This window comes from Oryctolagus cuniculus, chromosome 15, assembly GCF_051225735.1.
Source record: "Oryctolagus cuniculus isolate XC-2025 breed Fujian yellow rabbit chromosome 15, ASM5122573v1, whole genome shotgun sequence".
Taxonomy (NCBI): domain Eukaryota; kingdom Metazoa; phylum Chordata; class Mammalia; order Lagomorpha; family Leporidae; genus Oryctolagus; species Oryctolagus cuniculus.
The window spans coordinates 75,703,627-75,722,048 of NC_142881.1; the positions used below are offsets into that span (position 1 = coordinate 75,703,627).

The 18,422-nt window shown below is 47.2% G+C and overlaps 1 protein-coding gene across 1 annotated transcript in view; it reads right to left on the reverse strand.

The window, feature by feature from the left end:
• Nucleotides 1-18,422, reverse strand: part of LOC149122076 (glutamate receptor ionotropic, delta-1-like) — a 298,789-nt gene that overhangs the window by 252,156 nt on the left and 28,211 nt on the right. The window contains exons 3-4 of the mRNA XM_089314126.1: nucleotides 15,165-15,326; nucleotides 13,634-13,753 (exon numbers count right to left, since the gene is read on the reverse strand). Of these exons, the coding sequence (XP_089170252.1) occupies nucleotides 13,634-13,753; nucleotides 15,165-15,326 (282 nt within the window). The remainder of the gene's footprint in view (nucleotides 1-13,633; nucleotides 13,754-15,164; nucleotides 15,327-18,422) is intronic.

Here is an 18,422-nt window from a genome sequence, read left to right on the forward strand (position 1 = left end):
AATGCACCAAATAATAGATCCTCAAAAGACCTGAAACAAAAATAGCTACAGATGAGAAGAGAAATACACAATGCTTCAACTCCAGTCCGGCTTGAACAGCCCCAAGTAATCTGACAGAATTAACAGAAGATCAACACGGATACTGAAAACACTCAAACAGGAATGCCTAATTGACAAATACTGACCACTCCCCCAACATTAGTAGAAAGTGTTCACTGGATAGTCACCATGATAGGCCATGTTCCAGACCACAAAAAAAAAACTCAAAAAATTTAAAGGAGTGGATACATATAGTCTCTGCTCATAGTGGAATTGGACTAAAAGTAAATAATGAGAGACAAGAGGAAAATCTCAAAAAGTGGAAATTAATAACACACTTTATTTTTTTAACTTTTATTTAATGGATATAAATTTTCAAAGTACAGTTTATGGATTACAATGGATTCCCCCTCCCCATAATTTCCCTCCCAATCACAACACTCCCCTCTCCCGCTCCCTCTCCCATTCCATTCACATCAAGATTCATTTTTCAATTATCTTTATATACAGAAGATCAATTTAGTATATATTCAGTAAAGATTTAATCAGTTTGCACCCACACAGAACATAAAGTGTAAAATACTGTTTCAGTACTAGTTATAGCATTAATTCACATTGGACAACACATTAAGGACAGAGATCCTACATGAGGAGTAAGTGCACAGTGACTCCTGTTGTTGACTTAACAATTTGACACTCATATTTATGGCGTCAGTAATCTCCCTAGGCTCTAGTTATGAGTTGACAAGGCTATGGAAGCCTTTTGAGTTCATGGACTCTGATCTTATTTAGACAAGGTCATAGTCAAAGTGGAAGTTCTCTCCTCCCTTCAGAGAAAGGTACCTCCTTCTGTGATGGCCCGTTACTTCTACTGGGATCTCACTCGCAGAGATCTTTCATTTAGGTAATTTTTTTTGCCAAAGTGTCTTGGCTTTCCATGCCTAAAATACTCCCATGGGCTCTTAATCCAAACCTGAATGACTTAAGGGCTGATTCTGAGGCCAGAGTGCTGTTTAGGACATCTACCATTCTATGAGTCTGCTGTGTATCCCAATTTCCATGTTGGATTGTTCTCTCCCTTTAAATAGTCCATGAATAAAGCAGGAAGTCTCAAAGGAAAAGCTTTAGAAAATACACAGAACTGAATAAAAATGATCTGTAACCTATCAAAGTATATGCAATGCAGTTAAAACAGTTCTGATAAGAAACTTTAGAGCAGTAAAAGCTCACATGGAAAGAGTAAAACACAAGGCTGGTTTATCAACATATTTAATAAAATTGGTAAACCCTAGGCATAAATAACTAAATCAATAATAAAGAAGAGGCAAAGTGCCAATGTCAGAAATGACACAGAAGAAATTATTATGATAATGTAACTACTGAAAAAATAAAAGAGAATAATACAAACAACTTCATGCTCATAAATGTGACAAGTTGAAAAAAATGGATTAATTCCTTAAGACTCACAAACAACAAAAAGTCAACCATGACCAAATGGATAATCTGAATAGACCATTAACCATGAAAGAAGTGGATCTGTAATTTAGAAGCCCCAGGGGAAAAAAAATCTCCAAGCCTTATTGATTTCACTGGAAAATTCTATCAAACATTTAAGGAAGTAAAACCAATTTACACAATCTCTTCCAAAGATGGAAGACAAAGGAAAATTTCAATATATTTTATGAGGCCAGCACTGCCCTAATGCCAAAACCAGAGAAATATATACAGTACAGTAATACTACATTCCTGTACTCCTCTGAACTTACAAGGGAAACTTCTGGAATCATGTATCGGCAAATACAATACAACAATGCATTAAAAGGTGTTGAAGATGGTGTGGTACTGACTGAGGACAGGCACACTGATTAATGGGCAGACTAGGGAACCTAGAAATAAATAGTCACAAATACATCCAAATGATGGATGATGAAGGTCCAAAGTTACAGAGAGAGAGGAGAGGCAGAGAGAGAGAGAGGTTTCCCATCAGTTGGTTCACTCCTCAGATGGACGCAATGGCCAGAGCTGTGCTGATCTGAAGCCAGGAGCCAGGAGCTTCTTATGAGTCTCCCATGTGGGTTCAGGGGCCCAAGGACTTTGGCCATCTTCTACTGCTATCCCAGGCCATAGCAGAGAGCTGGACAGGAAGCAGAGCAGCCGAGACTCAAACCAGTGCCCATATGGGATGCTGGCACTTCAGGCCAGGGCACTAGCCTTCTGTGCCACAGCACTGGCCCTTATGAGTATTTTTCAAATAAATAACCATGAAGCAATTATATATCCACAGGCAAAAAAAATTCAAACTTTATAGTTTATGAGCTAATTAATTCAAAATGCATTGTAGATTTAAATGTAAAATGTGAATACATAAAACTTTCAGAAAAAGACAAGGCAAAATATTTGGGATGTGTGAATAGGCAGAATTCTGAGACTTCACACAAAAAGCAGAATCTATAAAAGGAAGAACTGAGAAGCTGAACTTCACCAAAATTAAAAACCTGACCTTCTCAAGAATCCTTAACGGAGAGTGAAGACAACGATAGCATGCAATGGAATATTTGCAAACCACAGATCCAATGAAAGACTGCTATCAAGAATAAGAACTTTCAAAACTCATCTGTAAAATGTAAGCAATCCAATTAGAAATATAGGCAAAAAAAATTTGACAGAAATTTCCCTGAAGAAGAAATCCAGATGGCAAATAAGCACATGAAAAATGCTGAACATTATTGGTCATTGGGGAAGTTCAAATTAAAACCATTATAGGATATCCATGCATAATAATTAAAATAAAAATAGTGCTAACACCATATGCTGTTGAGGATGTGAAGAAATGATCTCTTATGAAACTGGAGTATAAGATGATGCAGCTATTCTGGGAAACTGTCAGGTTTTTTTTTTTTTTAAAGATTTACCTATTTATTTGAAAGGCAGAGTTACAGAGACAGAGGGACACACACACACACACACACACAGAGAGAGAGAGAGAAAGGGAGAGAGGGAGACAGAGACAGAGAGAGAGATGTCTCATCTGCTGATTCACTCCCCAAATGGCTGCAAAAACCAGGGTTGGGCCAGGCCAACACCAGGAATCAGGAGCTTCATTCAGATCGCCCACATGGGTGCAGGGGTACAAATACTTGGGCCATCTTTCACTGCCCTCCCAGGCCCATTAGCATGGAGATGGGTAGGAAGTGGAGCAGCTGGGACAGGAACTGGCACCCATATGGGATGCCAGTGCTGCAAGCAAGGGCTTAACCGGCTATACCACAATTCCAATCCAATATTTGTTTATTTTTTTAAACTAAATATGCATATGACTCAGCAATTTCACTCTTGGGCATTTTTCCCAGAAACCTTGTACACAAATATTCTAGGAAATTTTATTTATAATAGTCTGAAACTTCAAAGCATCCTGGTATCCTTCAGTGGGTGAATGGTTGAGGAAACAGTAAAACATCCATTGTATAAAACACTACTCATCAATAAATGGGAGAAACTATTGATGCATGCAACAATTTCAATTCATCTCTAGGAAATTATGCAGAGTAGAAAAAAGTCACAGAAGTACACTACTATATGATTCAATTTATGTAACTTTTCTTAAATGACAAAATTATAGATGTGGAGAATAAAACAGACCACTGTCTCAGCAGGGCAGGGAGACATGAAAGAAGTAGGTGTGGGTATAAGAGAGCAGTATGAGGGCCAGGCATTGTGGTGTAGAGGGTTAAACCGCTGCCTGCAATGCCAAGATCCCTATGGCTACCTGTTCTAGTACTGGCTGCCCCACCTTTGACTCAGCTCCCTGCAAATGCACCTAGGAAAGCAGTAGAAGGTGGTCCAAGTGCTTGGGGCCCTGCACCCACATGAGAGACCCAGATAAAGCTCCTGGTGTGTGGCTTCTGCCTGGTCCAGCCATGGCCATTTCAGCCATTTAGGAAGTGAACTAGTGGATAGAAGTGCTCTCTCTCTCTCTCCCTCTCTCCCTCTCTAACTCTTTCTCTTTTTCTCTCTGTATAAATCTGCCTTTCAACTATTTTTTTTAAGTGAGAGCAATTTGAGGACCTTTTCAATAACTACTTTGTGTCTTGATTGTGTTGGTGGCTACCTCCACTTACACATGATGAGTGGAACGAAATGCACACACAGTGACACACATGAATAACACTGGGGAAATGTGGCTCTGCCACAGATTCCTGCACTGTTATTAATGTCAGTATCCCTGTTGTGTTATTGTTCAATAGTACCATAAGATGTTGTCAGAGGGGGAGACTGAGTAGAAGATATACTATATCCCTCAGCATTATTTATTACAAATACATATGAACTGTGTTAATCTCAAAATAGAAGTTAAATTTAAAAAATAGTATTCTGAAAAGGAAGAAAAATTAGAAAGTCTCAACCTTAGCAAATATTAGAACTTATTATAGGATATTAATCAAAAGACTATGGTGTGGAATTTATACAAAAAATAGATGAGCAGAATCAAAAAGGAAAAATCTTGATCAACATTATTTATCACACTAAGGGGAATAAAAATATAAATAACAGTATCTTGATCGATACAAAATAGCCTTTGACTAAATATAATACCCATTCTTACAAATTTAGCAAAGCAGGAATTCAAGACAATTTTCTTCTCTCTCTCTCTCTCTCTCTCCCTCCCTCCCTCCCTCCCTCCCTCTTAAGATTTAGGGAAAGACAAAGAGAAAGGTCTTCCATTTGTTGGTTCACTCCCCAAATGCCCACAACAGTGGGAGCTGGGCTGATCCGAAGCCAGGAGCCAGGAGCTTCTTCTGGATCTCCCACACAGGCACAGGGACCCAAGAATTTGGACCATCTTTCACTGCTTTTCTCAGGCCACGGAAGAGAGCTGGATCAGAAGAGGAGCAGCCGGGACACAAACCAGCACTCATACGGGATGCTAGCGCTACAGGCGGAGGCTTAGCTCACTGCACCACAGGCCCAAGAGAATATATTTCTTTTTTTAAATATTTATTTTGTTTGTTTCAAAGGCAGAGTTACAAAGATAGGGGAGAGAGACAGAGATTCCATCCACTGGTTCACTCCCCAAATGGCTGCAACTGGCTTGGTTGGGCCAAGCTGAAGCCAGGAGCCTGAAACTCTATCTGGATCTCCTATGATGGTGGCAGGGACCCATCCACTTGGGCCATCTTCCACTGGCTACCAGATGCATTAGTAGGGAGCTGATTGAAACAGAGCATCTTAGACTGGAACATGGTTCCAGTCTAAGGGATGCTGGCATCACAGGCAGTGGCTTAACCCATTGTGCCAGATGCATTAGTAGGGAGCTGATTGAAACAGAGCATCTTAGACTGGAACATGGTTCCAGTCTATGGGATGCTGGCATCACAGGCAGTGGCTTAACCCATTGTGCCACAACACTGGCCCCAAATTTTCTTAATCTTAAAAAAGAGTAAGTTTGGGCACAAAAGTTTTGAGATTTGTGCATAAGTTTCCATAATACACATTTCCACTTCTGAAAGACCCTTGTATGCACAGATTTCAAAAGTTTTCCCAACAACTTATCTTTTAATCCTATTTTCTGCAAACTTTGAAATACCCTTTTAAGTACAAAATGATCCCTTATCCATGTCCTAAATGGGGCACATGCGTCGCATGAGCTGAGAGAGGAGTTTTGCCATTGCTATGTGTTCATCTGAGTCTGAAACTTTAATCACAAGAGGCCCATGACATAGAAAGGCTAAGCCACAGCCAACTCCCTGGGACATACCCTTTGTTGACAAAACAGACACACAGAAAACAGCCACCTCACTCCTGCCACTTGCTACTGTCTTCCTGGGTATGGCCGTTGCACCTGCCACAGCTCTCCTGAAATTGGGAGGTTACAAAATGCCCTGGGCCCTTGAGCTGGTAGATGAGCATCTTTACTGGCTGTCCCTGAAGCCATCCAAGCTCCAAGCCTTAGTGTTTCAGCCACCTGAGGGAGGTCAGGACATTGCTGCAGACAGACACATTCTAAAGATAGGCAAGAATGAAGCAAATTTACGCTGGGAGAAAAATAAATAAGAGTGTAAAGCACCAAGACTAAGATTATGCAAAAATTAGTCACCATGGGACAAAATGTGATGTTCAAGCCAGTGGGGCAAAGAGGATGTACTGTGTAAATAAACAGGGTAGCAACTGTCTGGTACACAACATCCAAGCTAAGTCATTGTGTCACAATTATAGGTCGATGGAAGATTTCACTAAAAGATAAAACCATAGGAATAACTGGAAGAAAGCATGGGTAAATACTCTTAGATGTGTGTGTGTGTGTGTGTGTGTGTATAGAAACATGCAAAAAAAAAAAAACTAAAGGGATGAGAAACAATCACACAATCAAGTTATGACAGCTATGCCAAATACTTGTGCAAGAAGAATTAAGAAAAGTAGGATTGTTATTTTGTTTCCAGATGAGAAGAATAACAAAATAGAGGCATGACCTACCATGGTGTTTAGAAAAATTTTTCATTTTTAGTATACACTCTGTTTTTGATATTCATTTTCAGCTGTTGATGTGTCTTATATGATTTTAATTCTCAAGTTACATGGTTATTAAATCTTTATCACTTAAAAATAATAGATGTCATTAATAAAAACATCTTTAAAAAAACAAAGTAAAGCAGAAATTATAAAAAAGATGTTCTAAAAATGCAAACGTGTAAAAACATTACAAATACTTCAACTAAGTACTGGACCCTATCAAAATTTAAATGCCTTTATGAGAAAATGCTGTTCCTAATTCAAGGGCAAATAATGTACAACAACAGACTATTTGACACAACTATCAATTCTATTCTGAAATGAAAGCTACATGCACTGACAAGAAAATTTTCATCCCCAATATCAACATGCAAAGGATGTAGATTACACTATAATTCACAAATGGCCAATGACTGTATTTTTAGGTACAATGTCACAAGCAATGCAACTTCATTAGCTTTTTCTACATACTGCTACAAATTAGCAAACATTTTTAATCTGTCAATCAGTTTTCTGAGCACCAACCATAATTATCTCTGTATACTATTAGTGGATATGAAAATTAATGAGCCTGGTGCATTGTGGCTCAGAGGATAAAGGTGCTGCTTACAACACCTGCATCCCATATCCAAGTGCTGGTTCTAGTCCCAGCTGCTCCACTTCTGATCTCACTACTTGCTAATGCACCTGGGAAAACAGCAGAGTACAGTCCAAGTATGGGGTTCCCTGCCACTCACATGAGAAACCCAGATGGATTTCCAGGCCCCTGGCTTCAGCCTGGCTATTGTGGCCATTTGAGGAGTGAACCAGTGGATGGAAAATGTCTCTCTCTTTCCCTCTCTCTCTGTTGCTCTGCCTTTCAAATAAATAAATGTTTAAAAAATTATAGAGCTTTTCTATAATCAATTTGAAAATATGTATCAAGTGCATCAACAGAATTATTATCCTTGGATTGGCAATTCTACTTCTTATAAAATAAAATAAATATAGATATAATTAAGATTTTATATATTTGGGATTCCATTATGGCACTATTCTGGAGTGATATGCCAAGATATTCATCACATAGGAAGCTAAAATAAAGGACGTTTCCCTGTAAGTTGAGTAATGCACTTCCACTAAAAACTCATCGCTGTAGAGAATAGTTAAAGAAATGAGGAAATACTCCCAATATAGCCTTAAGTGGGAAAGTCTGCATACAAAATGTGTGTTCGATAAATAGCAACTGGATAAATATACAGATCTCTCTGCAGGTACGGTGGGGAGAAGACATAAAATGCACCAGGAATGCATGCAGAATTTATTTCTTGGTTGAGAGATTAGAACTGACGTTTATATTCTTCTTTTCATTTATCTGTATTTTCCAAACATTCGACTGGAAATGAGAATGCCCAGATGAAATGATCCTCAGAATGAAATACTCCATTGCATCTTTGCTTCCTGCCCTTCCTCTGAAGATGTAGCCCTGTTTGCTTTGCTGCTCAGCTCTGTCAAAAGCAGTTCTTGCGCAAGGGTTCCAAATGGCTGACATTTTACTCGGGGAATACGCTGCGAGAATGTTAATCCATGAGGAGACTGAAGTTTATGAGTCCTGTGCAACTCACTGTGCACAGCCAGGGGTCTCTCTGGGAGCAGCTTAATAGAGACACGGCACCCCTCAGGCACTGCCGGTCGCCTGCAGCCACAAGGCGAAGCGTCACTACCAAAGACAGCCTGCCCTGTGCAGGGCAACCTGGCCTCATGGCGTGGAACTTCTGCACCCGCCAGTGTGGGGATGATTTGTAACGCACAGTGGCAGGTCTGGGAGAGCATGTTAATGACGCACTTCCAAAGGCCAGGGAGGACCAGGGTCCTATGGCGTGGCAATCACCGCATGATAAGCAATTAGGACTTGGAGAACGATCCGCAGCCACAAGGCCCACCCGGGGACATGACATCAAGTCGGGCATTTGATTCCTGTCCAAAACCAACTTTCATGAAGAATCAAAAGCGACAGAGAAGACCGGAGAGGCATCTTCAACTAGCAAAGGAGAATGCAGCTTTCTCGTTGCCCTCGGTAATTTGCTGGAATGGAGAGGCTGAGCCAAGGGCAGCAATAGAATTCAAGATTCAGCAGGCTGTGGGGCCAATGGGTGGGGACCGTGGTGCCCCAAGGCTGGCTGGCTGCCAGGAAAGTGGAAGAGACTGTGGAAAGTGGGCTAGGGGAGTGAGACACCATCTCGAATTCAGAAAGGATGCTTGGGCTGCTGTGCTACACACACACACATACACACACACTCACAGGAAGTCTGCCTTCCAGCCCCAGCATGGCCACATGCTCCTAGCACTGCATAATTGCACAATTGGGTCTTTTCAGTCTCTGTGCCTCAGGTTCCCAAAGGGAGTTGTGCAGAAAACCATGGAGATGCTGGGGACGGACACAACTGTGGCAGGAGCCTCGGGGTTCCCTGCAACCACTACACATGTGCTTCCAGGACTGTTTAGTATATGCAGGTTCTCGTGAGTCCCTGCTTGGCCAAATTTTGTAGAGCTAGAGAAAAGCGGGCACATCCCGGACTAAATACTTCCTCGGCCTCTCTTGGTACCATCTTGATCCTCCATAAAAAGGAGCAAAAAGCAGCCGTGGTCTCTCCTGCCACACCAGGCTGGCATTCATTCTGGACACGAGACAGAAAGCAAATGCACATGTGATCTGGGTACTCCTGCTGCCTGTTTCCCCTCTCTGGCCCCAGGAGACCCACTGTCTTCTGCTGCACCCACAGTCAGGTGGCTGCCTCGCGGGAAATCAAACTCAAGAGGCCTGAAGGCAGCTGGCAATTTTCCCAGGGTTTTACTGAACCGGGGACCTTGTGTTTGGGGAATGGAATGGGTCTCCAAGCTGGTGTCATTAGGGCAGAAAAGGGTCATACAAACGTGTTTCCTCAGGACTGTTAATGGAGTCTCAATCCAGGCAAGTCTGCTTGGGCATTAAAGGACAACTGTTCTTCTGCGGATCATCCCAATAGCAAAACAGTCGTGAAAATAAAATCCCACCAGGCTGAGGCTCCCTGGATCCCTCAGCCCTCAGTTTTCACGAGCCGTAGGCACCTGTTTCCAGGTGTGGAAGGCCCGGGGGCTCTGGCCCAGCACAGGGCTTGGTGATCCCAGCTGTGCCTGTCAGGGCTGCATGAAGCAGGCTTTTGCACTTGGTGTGGGGAGGAGTTCAAGCCCAAGGCCCTGTAAAGCAGAAGGCTTGGTTCTAGGGCCTACTTGAGTGTCTCTGCTCTGGCAGTCTGGGGTTGAGAGGTTTAGTGAGGGCCCTGTGGGTTCCAAGTGCTGCCCAGGGTCATCACGCTGACTCACAGACCCCTCCATTCCACAAGCAGCTCACGGCACCTGCATCTTCCATCTGAGGAAGGTTCAGAGAGGAGGTGTGGCTGCAGAATCTCAGGAGAGGCAGGCCCAGCAGCGACACAAAGGCCCCTGAGCCAATGAGACAGCACACATCTAACAGACTTTTATACACAGTGGGAGCACAGTAGCTCCTGCTCCACTTTCCTGTCCAGCACCAAACAGCTGCTGAGACTCCTCCCTCTTTGAGGACTCCACTACCACAGATCTGTCCCAGCTCATGTCGCGTGTGAAGGATGTTTGCATGGACAACCTCACAGGACCCTCCTCTGGGGATTGCTGTCTGCTCAAAGGGAGTGGAAAGTCCTGGAGCGCTCATCACACTTCTGAGAACATGAGTGTCCCAGAGGAAGGCACACACCCTTGGTACGATGGATGCCGGAGAACGCCTTCGAGAGCCAGAAGTGACTCTGCTGCAAATCCTGCCCTGGTGGCAGGCTTGTGCCGGGCAGCTCCAAGTACAACCCTGAGACCATTACCAACTGTTCCTGGAGCTCCCCAGCAAGCCGGCGACACTGACCTTTGGTTTTGCCATCTGGCACTCCCTCCACAAGAATGCATTTCCTGGATGCAATCATTTAATTAGCATTTGCCCAGCACCCTGCATCGAAAGACGATCACACGCCTTCCTGCCCATGAGACGGCTGAGTAACCCACAACTTCCCAGTGCCACTTCATCTAAAATGTCTGGGTGACTCACCCTCCCCAAGGGCCCCTCCAGGGCACTTAGTTTGAGAAAATATCCATTTGTTCCCCAAGCAAGATGATTCCTCTTGACATGAATTTTAAAGAAACTCCGTGGTGTTCGTTTGGTTGAGTTTCCCATGGTTCTTGTTCAGTTTCTGCACGGGATCTGCATCATCTCTGTGCAGCACTCTTGACCCTGGCCCACAGGGCAGCACTCAGCAGTCGGAACATGGGGCCTTCGAGCAGCTCTGCATCAGGGGCCACTTCACGGGGGGCTCCTCCATAGCTGATCTCGGCACTGCCTTTTTGTACTCAGCACTCTAACCCTACCCCCAGATCTGCCACTCATCCTCAGCTGCTATCTCTTCCGGGAGCATCCTTTAAGTCACACCAATTTCCCAGCATCCTCCACCAGGAACCCCAGCTCAGCCCCACCTTGAAAGCCTGTCCCATGCCTGTGATGCTCCCCCAGCCCCATCCGAATCCCCTCCCTTGCTTGATCCTGAACCACACCCCCGACCCAGTTCTCGATGCACCCTGGGCCTGAATCACAAACATTGGCTATGGCAAATCCCATGCCCTGCTCCCCAGATAACTTCTCCTTCACAGCCATAAGCTGACAGGCACATAGATAACAAGCGGGATATGCAGTTATTAAGGGCAGATTTTAAAATGACAAAAGGAGACGTTTAAAATAAAACCCTCTTGAAAATCAGCTTCCATTGCAACTCAATCACACACAGACCTCCTGCTCAGAAGCTCCTCAAACTGGAGATTCTGGCTCCTATTGGCTTCGGGGGTTTTGAGGACTGTTGCCTTGGCAACAAGGAAGGCCCAGACACCTGAGACAGGAAGTGGAGGCCACTGCAGCTGCCCTTCTCAGGCACCTGGAGTGGGCAGTCTGGGGCCAGGCAAGGGGCTTGGGTGTCAGAAATGAGGCAAAGGAAACTCCCCCACCCCACCCCACCCCAGCCAACATCCATGGGAACCTTGCAGTTAAAGCTGAGCTTCATGAAGCAGGTGGGCGGCAGGGAAGGAGCCAGTGGGCAAGGCCTGATTGTCCCTAACCCTGGAGGAACACTCAGGGATGCAGGCAGTGCCCATGTACCGTGGCAGATGGGAATGGTCACTTCAGCAGGGTGCTGCACTCTGCAAGCTCCTTACTCTCCTCAGTGGTGGACAGAACTCCTCTCTGCACTGGCTTCCCTTGACCAGGTGGGAGTCCCATTGCAAGCTGATTTCTCTTGCAGTCATGACTCTGTCCAATGCTGGCCACCCATCTGCAGCCCACAGCCCGAGCTGCAAGCTTTGGGCATCCCTAGAAGGCATCACAGGCCAACCCGGACTTCCACTGACAGAGTAGGACCCCTGGCCCTCCAGGATGTTACTGGGTAGTCATCAACCCCCACGATGATGCCACCCATGCAGTGCTGAGTTCTGAAATGTCATTGACCCTTGTGTGTCAGCATTTGTACCGCAGCCAATTACTGAACCTCCTAGCACTTACACGATCAACCTACAACTCTGTCTTCCAGTACATGATGAGCTGGGTGTTCCCCACCTGCCCCATCACACAGGGGCCTGGTGATTCCAGCCCCTCCCTTGGGAGCCAGTCCCCTGCCTCTGACATCACCAATGAGCCTTGCACACTCTTTTTGCTCTACAGCTCTCACCAGCTCCATACACACCTCCTTTGGCCCTGGTCCTCCAGGAGCAAACCAAGGAAGTCTCCCAACTGGACTCTCAATACCCAATGTCACTTAACCCTTGCCTGCCCCTCCACTGCCCCTGTCCAAGCCAGGAGGCCAGGCTATGGGGCTCTTGATGAGCATCTCCAGTCCCTGCTGGGAGCTCATTGCTTTCAAGCTTACATCTCCCAGGTATTGCCATTAGTGAAGACATCATCCTCCCAAGGGTGTAGAAATGTGTGTGTGTGTGTATGTGTGTGTGTGTGTGTGTGAGAGAGAGAGAGAGAGAGAGAGAGACAGACAGAGAGACAAAGAGAGCATGAGTGTGGGACTACATGACCCTGTGCCTGCACATGTGTCAACCAGTGAATGTTTTCATTCTTTCCTGAGAAGCTGGAATCCCTGTGGACCATTTAGACCATGAACACTCTGTCTCTAGCCCTGACACACATATGGTCCTCCTGCATCCAAGCCAGCTGCGTTGGCCAGGCCCTGGGGTGGCAGCCACAGCTCCCACCTGTACAGAACTATGGGTCCACAACGGCTTGCCGTGAGAGTGACCAGCCCATCTGATGTCAATGTTTGGATGATTACCCCAGCCCCTTGCTTGCCATGTGGACCTGCTGGTCCCCGATCTTACTGACTTTGGCATCACAGTCCTCCCCTCTGGGATGTGGGGGAGGGTCCCCACTCTGAGTTAAAGGCCACTTAATGATATTGTTGATACTGAACAAACTGTCCTTCAGCTCCAAGAGGAAAAACAAGAGGCAACATTTCACACTGCCCAGTCTGCCACCTGCATCAGCATCCAGTTAGAGCCGGGCCTCACCTGAGTTACTCAGCAAGCCCATTCCTCACTTCCTCATGGCTCCAGCACTCCCACCTCCCACCCTCCTTGCTGTCCAGTGTTCCATCTGTGGCCCTGTCTCATCCTTGGATCTGGAGGAAGCTCTGGCTGTAACCTCTGTCTCCTGCTTTAGCCATGATTCATACTTGCTCTCCACTCTGTGCTGATTCCACCACACTAGGGAATCACACTGCCCCTTCCAGCTTCCAGGCGGCCCTACTGGTTCAGGGAGCAGGGCCTAGTTGCTACCAGGGGCCCTTGCTGTACTCAGAGAGTGCATGAGCAATGCTGTTTATTTAGAAATATCTCTGCTTCCTCTCCAGGATGCCCCATAACGCCAGCCTCAATACCATGAGTGGCAGAGGGGATTTCTGTTCCAGCTCCTTCTTGCTGGGGATGCAGGGCCCACACAGCTGTCACTGTCTCCAATGGTACTGCAGTAGGAAGATTGGGAGGCAGGGAGCCTCTAGGTTACCTTGCGCATGTCTTTGCCAAATGTCTCGCTATAGGTCGTGCCCAGGATTTCAAACTGGACGTAGGGATTTGAGCTGTCCTCGCGAAACTCCATCACCCCTGTGAGTCCAGTGATGTGGCCCTGCAGGAGACAAGGACAGATCACTGAAGGGTGGGCAGTCTCAAAGGTTAGGAAGCACAAAGAATGCAGCCACCAAGACAGGGCCTGGAGGAGGGCAGCCTGTAACAAGAACAGAGTCTTTTGCAGACCTGGGCCATGGAACAGAATCAGTACTTCCCAGGCCACCTGCTTGCAGGGGACATCCCCAAAGACTTGTCTTCATGTTGTTCACGTTGTCATATGTGAGAAGACCCCGCTATGAGCCAAGCACTGTGCAGGACTGACAGCTTGAGTCCCGACTTTCCTGAGTGTTAATGCTTTCTTGCAACCTGATCCATGGACTCCATTTTGCAAGAGGAAGTCACAGGGCAACGAGAACCCACAGGTCAGGACTCTGGGGGTGAAGACCAAGAGCCTACAGGTCAGAAGCATGAGTGTGGGAAGGGAAAGCCCAGCTCTAGTCCACCAGGCATTGCCACCTGGGCCACGTTGGCCAAGTCATTGTCCATCTGCCCGCTCCAGGCTGAAGTCAGTCAGGCTCATATGATAGAGCCTGTGGGAACTGAAGGAGAAACCACATCCAAAACCCAGTGTCTGACACAGCCTGGCTGTCATGAACTGCCCCCCTTGCCTTTGCTCCCAAAGCGGTAACAGGCAGTGGTGGTTTAGTGAGCTGGGGCAGGCCTCTTCTCTCCTCAAGCCTGGGGAGGGGGCTTCAGCAGCCTCCCTTCTGTGAGCCTGGAGAGTTCCAGAGATTGTGCTGGCCCAGGAAGAGGCCTGGGCTCTGCTGTGGGCTGTAGTAGATTCAAACCAACATCAGAACCTGCTCTCTGCTACTGAAACCACACACAGTGTATGGTGAACAAAAACTCCAAACACTATGGATTTCCCTAAATGCTCCTCTGAAGCCTCAGAAAGCCAATTCGCTCAAACACGTCTTGCATGGATTTCTGAGTTCACTTTATATCCAGGCTCCAGCACATGGGGCATTTCACTAGTATAGAGGACACACACACACACACACACATGCACATACACCAAGGACCTACGGCAGGGCCCAGTGAAACTACCTCTCCTATGCAGAGAGGCACCCTGTGTGGAGGGGTGTCTGACAGGCACCACACAGAGAGCTGCCTTCAGAGTCTGCTTACCCATAACCTTGGCAAGCTCCTACATCTCCCTGAAGCCCAAGCTCCTCATGTTAGCATGGAGATAATAATAAGAACAACACTATCCATGGGCCCCAGCTCAACCAGCCTTCAAATGCTACAACAGAAGGACTGATCAGAAGAGAGGCCTGGGAAGGCCCCTCCTGGGATAGCCACCCAGAGGACCCAGCTTCAGGCTGGCTGCAGGACGGGCAAAGACTTGGGGGTGTGAGGAGTGGCCCTGGCTCCCACCTTGGTCTGGAAAGGTGTACCCATGCACACACCTTTTTGATGGTGTCCAGCATGGACCTCCCTCCGTTCCACGGCTTGGTGGACTTGCGTATGCAGTTGAGACTCGCCATGCTGTGCCACTTCCGGTCCTCCAACTTCCTGTGAAAGGCGTTGGCCAGCATCAGAACACTGTCATACAGGTAGAGGTTGGAGATCTGCAAAGACAGAGGAAATGAAATGCCTTCGGCTCATGCGTTCCCAGAGATGGGGAGAAACCAGCAGAAAGCTGGGGTGGTGCAGGACACCGACCCTAAGATACGGTCCCCAGCACCGAGGTGTGGCTTCCAGGTGTTCATTTGACAGCCCAGGCAGGTGCTGAGATGCTGAGTAGGATAAGGCTTATCTCTGCATCAGGTATGAGAGTGGGAGGTGGATTTGTACAACCTGAGGGAGACCAGCAAGATGAGCACCATGACTGAGACATGCACCTGGGCAGATGACCTGCTCAGGTGATGAGGGATGAGCAGTATAAAGAGGGCCCAGCATTTGCATCAAGGTGCAAAGGGGCAGGGCCACTTAGGGCAGCATCTACCAAAGTTTCCATTAAAGAACCAGGTAGTAAAGACTTGGGTGCTGCTGTCTCTGTTGTAATCACTCAACTCTATTGTTAGTAACCTGACAGCATCCTGGATAAGACATGAAGGGGTAAGCACAGCCATGTGTAATAAGATGCTATTTATCAAAATGGCCTGTGTGCTGGGTGCACCCCCATGGCCTCAGTTGGTCAAACTCTGGGTCAGAGGAACTGAAGGCAGTTCAAGATCAAGACTGTCAACAGGTAGAGCAGAAGGGATGGGCAGGATCCTCAGGCAGGCAGGGCCAGGGCCAGGCAGAGCTATGGGGGTGGGGGCTGTGTGCTGAGGACTAATAAGGTGACTTCAGGAAGAAGGTCGCCACTGGTGGGTCTGTGCCCAAACAGCTGATGATCAACCTGGCCTCAGAAAAGACCATTCTGGAACCCCAGAAGCAGCTCTGGGCTCCTGGCTTTGGCTGGGCCCAACCCTGGCCATTGCAGCCATTTGGGGAGTGAGCCAGTGGATGGACAATCTCTCTCTCTCTCTTTTTCTGTCTCTCCCTCCCTCTGTGTAACTCTGCTTTTCAAATAAATAAATAAGTAAATAAATCTTAAAAAAAGACCACTCTGGTTTCAGGATGGGCTGAGGAGGAGAAGCTGGAACAATGCTTGCAGAGCAACCCTCCTGTGCATCCGGGGGTGACTGTAACGGAAGACTCCTGTCTGGAGGGGTAGGAAGGCCTACACCTGCCTGCTCATGGCTCAGCAAGAGCCTAGCAAGGAGGAGGGCGCACTTGTTCCCAGATGTCACCTTCACGCCATCTCAGCCCTCAAGGAGGCATCGGAGGAGGAGGGAGTGGCCTGGGAGAGTTAACGTCCACCCACGGTCAGGTTAGGGCCCCTTGTTTCTAACTGTTGCATAGACAATGGCCAGCAAAGTGGGTCACAGGGACCAGTCTCTGAACACCTGAGCAGCAAGGAGCCTGCTAAAAATATTTCAGGAAAACAAAACCCACCAGATAGAAACAGGAGACTATGTCAGCCTCATAGGAGGCCTGGGAAGATCAAATACGCTCCTTGGAATACAAGAAGTCTCCCCTTCTGCTCCCACCTCTCCTTCCTCAATGTGTTCCCTTGCCCCCTACATCTCCACGCCTCCGTCTCTGCCTACACTTCCATCCCCACGCGTCTTACTCTGATGCTGCAGGCAAGAACGTGGTGGTGGAACTCATCCCCCACAACTGAAGCTGCAGTCAGGGTGGGAGGGGGAGCACAGGACAAGGCACAGGACATCAGACACATGGGCTCTGCCCTGTCCATCCAGTCGCTCATGCTAGCCCTCCAGAGCCATTTCCACAGGGGCACATCCAAGCAGAGCCGACCGCTTTCCCTGGAAGTCTCCTCATGGGCAGGACATGGCTAAAGAGCTGTGTCCCATCTGTCACTGTCCTGTGCTCTTGCTGTGCCTGCTGCAAGTGTGAGAAGTGGGTGGAGGGTGGGTCGATGCTCAGGAGGTGGCCAGATCTTGCCTGGGTGACTGACCACAGCTCACCGAAACATGGGAAGCAGCAAAAGCAGTGACTGGGCTCATCCTTGTCAGGTGTCAACTAACAACAGAGAGGAAGTGTTCCCACCAACAGGCACCCACTCCCTGTCTGCATCATGACAGAATCGTGTCCTGGCCCCCTTAGGGTGGGAGACTCATTCGCCTCAGGGAGCAGGGATGGCCTGTGCCCTGCCCCTCCCTGCTCCCCCCAGTGCTTGGGAGCCCCCACTGATGCACAGCTGCCTTCCCTCTCTGGAACACAAGCAGAATGGAGCTTTCAGTAGAAGGGAATACGAACCACTAAGAGGTGGCTTTGGTTTTCTTTTCTCCCAAAGAATAACTCAATGCTGAGAGTCCTTGACAAAGTGAAGATGTCTGTTCTCAAGATTTACGCGGATCTCGCAGGCACCCACTCACTGCGAGGACTATTTATCCAGCCCAGACCTTTCGACCCACTCACACCCCCATTCACGCACTGAGGGCAGGACTCATAGCACCTCTGCTGTGGCCCAGACAAACACCCAACATAAGGTACCTTTTCCCCTCCAGCACTTCTAGCCGCAGTGAATTAAGGTACTCAGCAAATGTATGAATGCAGAGAGGAAGCAGCAGAATATGACTAAGAAAGGCCAGAGGAAGCCCTCAGTCCTCCCACAAATGTGTCTGCTGTAAAGAATGAATGCATTCCAGCTCAGAGGAGCAGGCTGGAGCAATGCTCTTTTCCAAGCACAGATAGACCCTGCTCACCACCACCACCAGATCTCCCTGAGCACACCCTCTTCTGCGCATGCATTCTGCACTGTCAGTTCATGAATGTGCTTACCTCATCAATTGTTGAGTTCCCTAAGGGCTATCTCTAGAATCCAGCACCAACCAAGGAACATGGCGAGTGCTTAACATGCATTTGACGAATGAATTCATGGAAGATACACATAATGCAGGAACAGTGGATGGATGGGTGTGTGGGTGGACAGCTGGGTGAGTGGATGGATGAATGAATGGATAGCTAACTAGATATAGACAAATAGACAGATACATGGATAACTGGATGGATGGATGGATGGATGGATGGATGGATGGAAGGACAAAAATGTGAGTGGATGGGTGGGTGAGTGGATGGATGAATAACCAGATAGGTAGGTAAATAGATGAGAGAATGATAGAGGGATGGATGAATAGATAGATATAGGT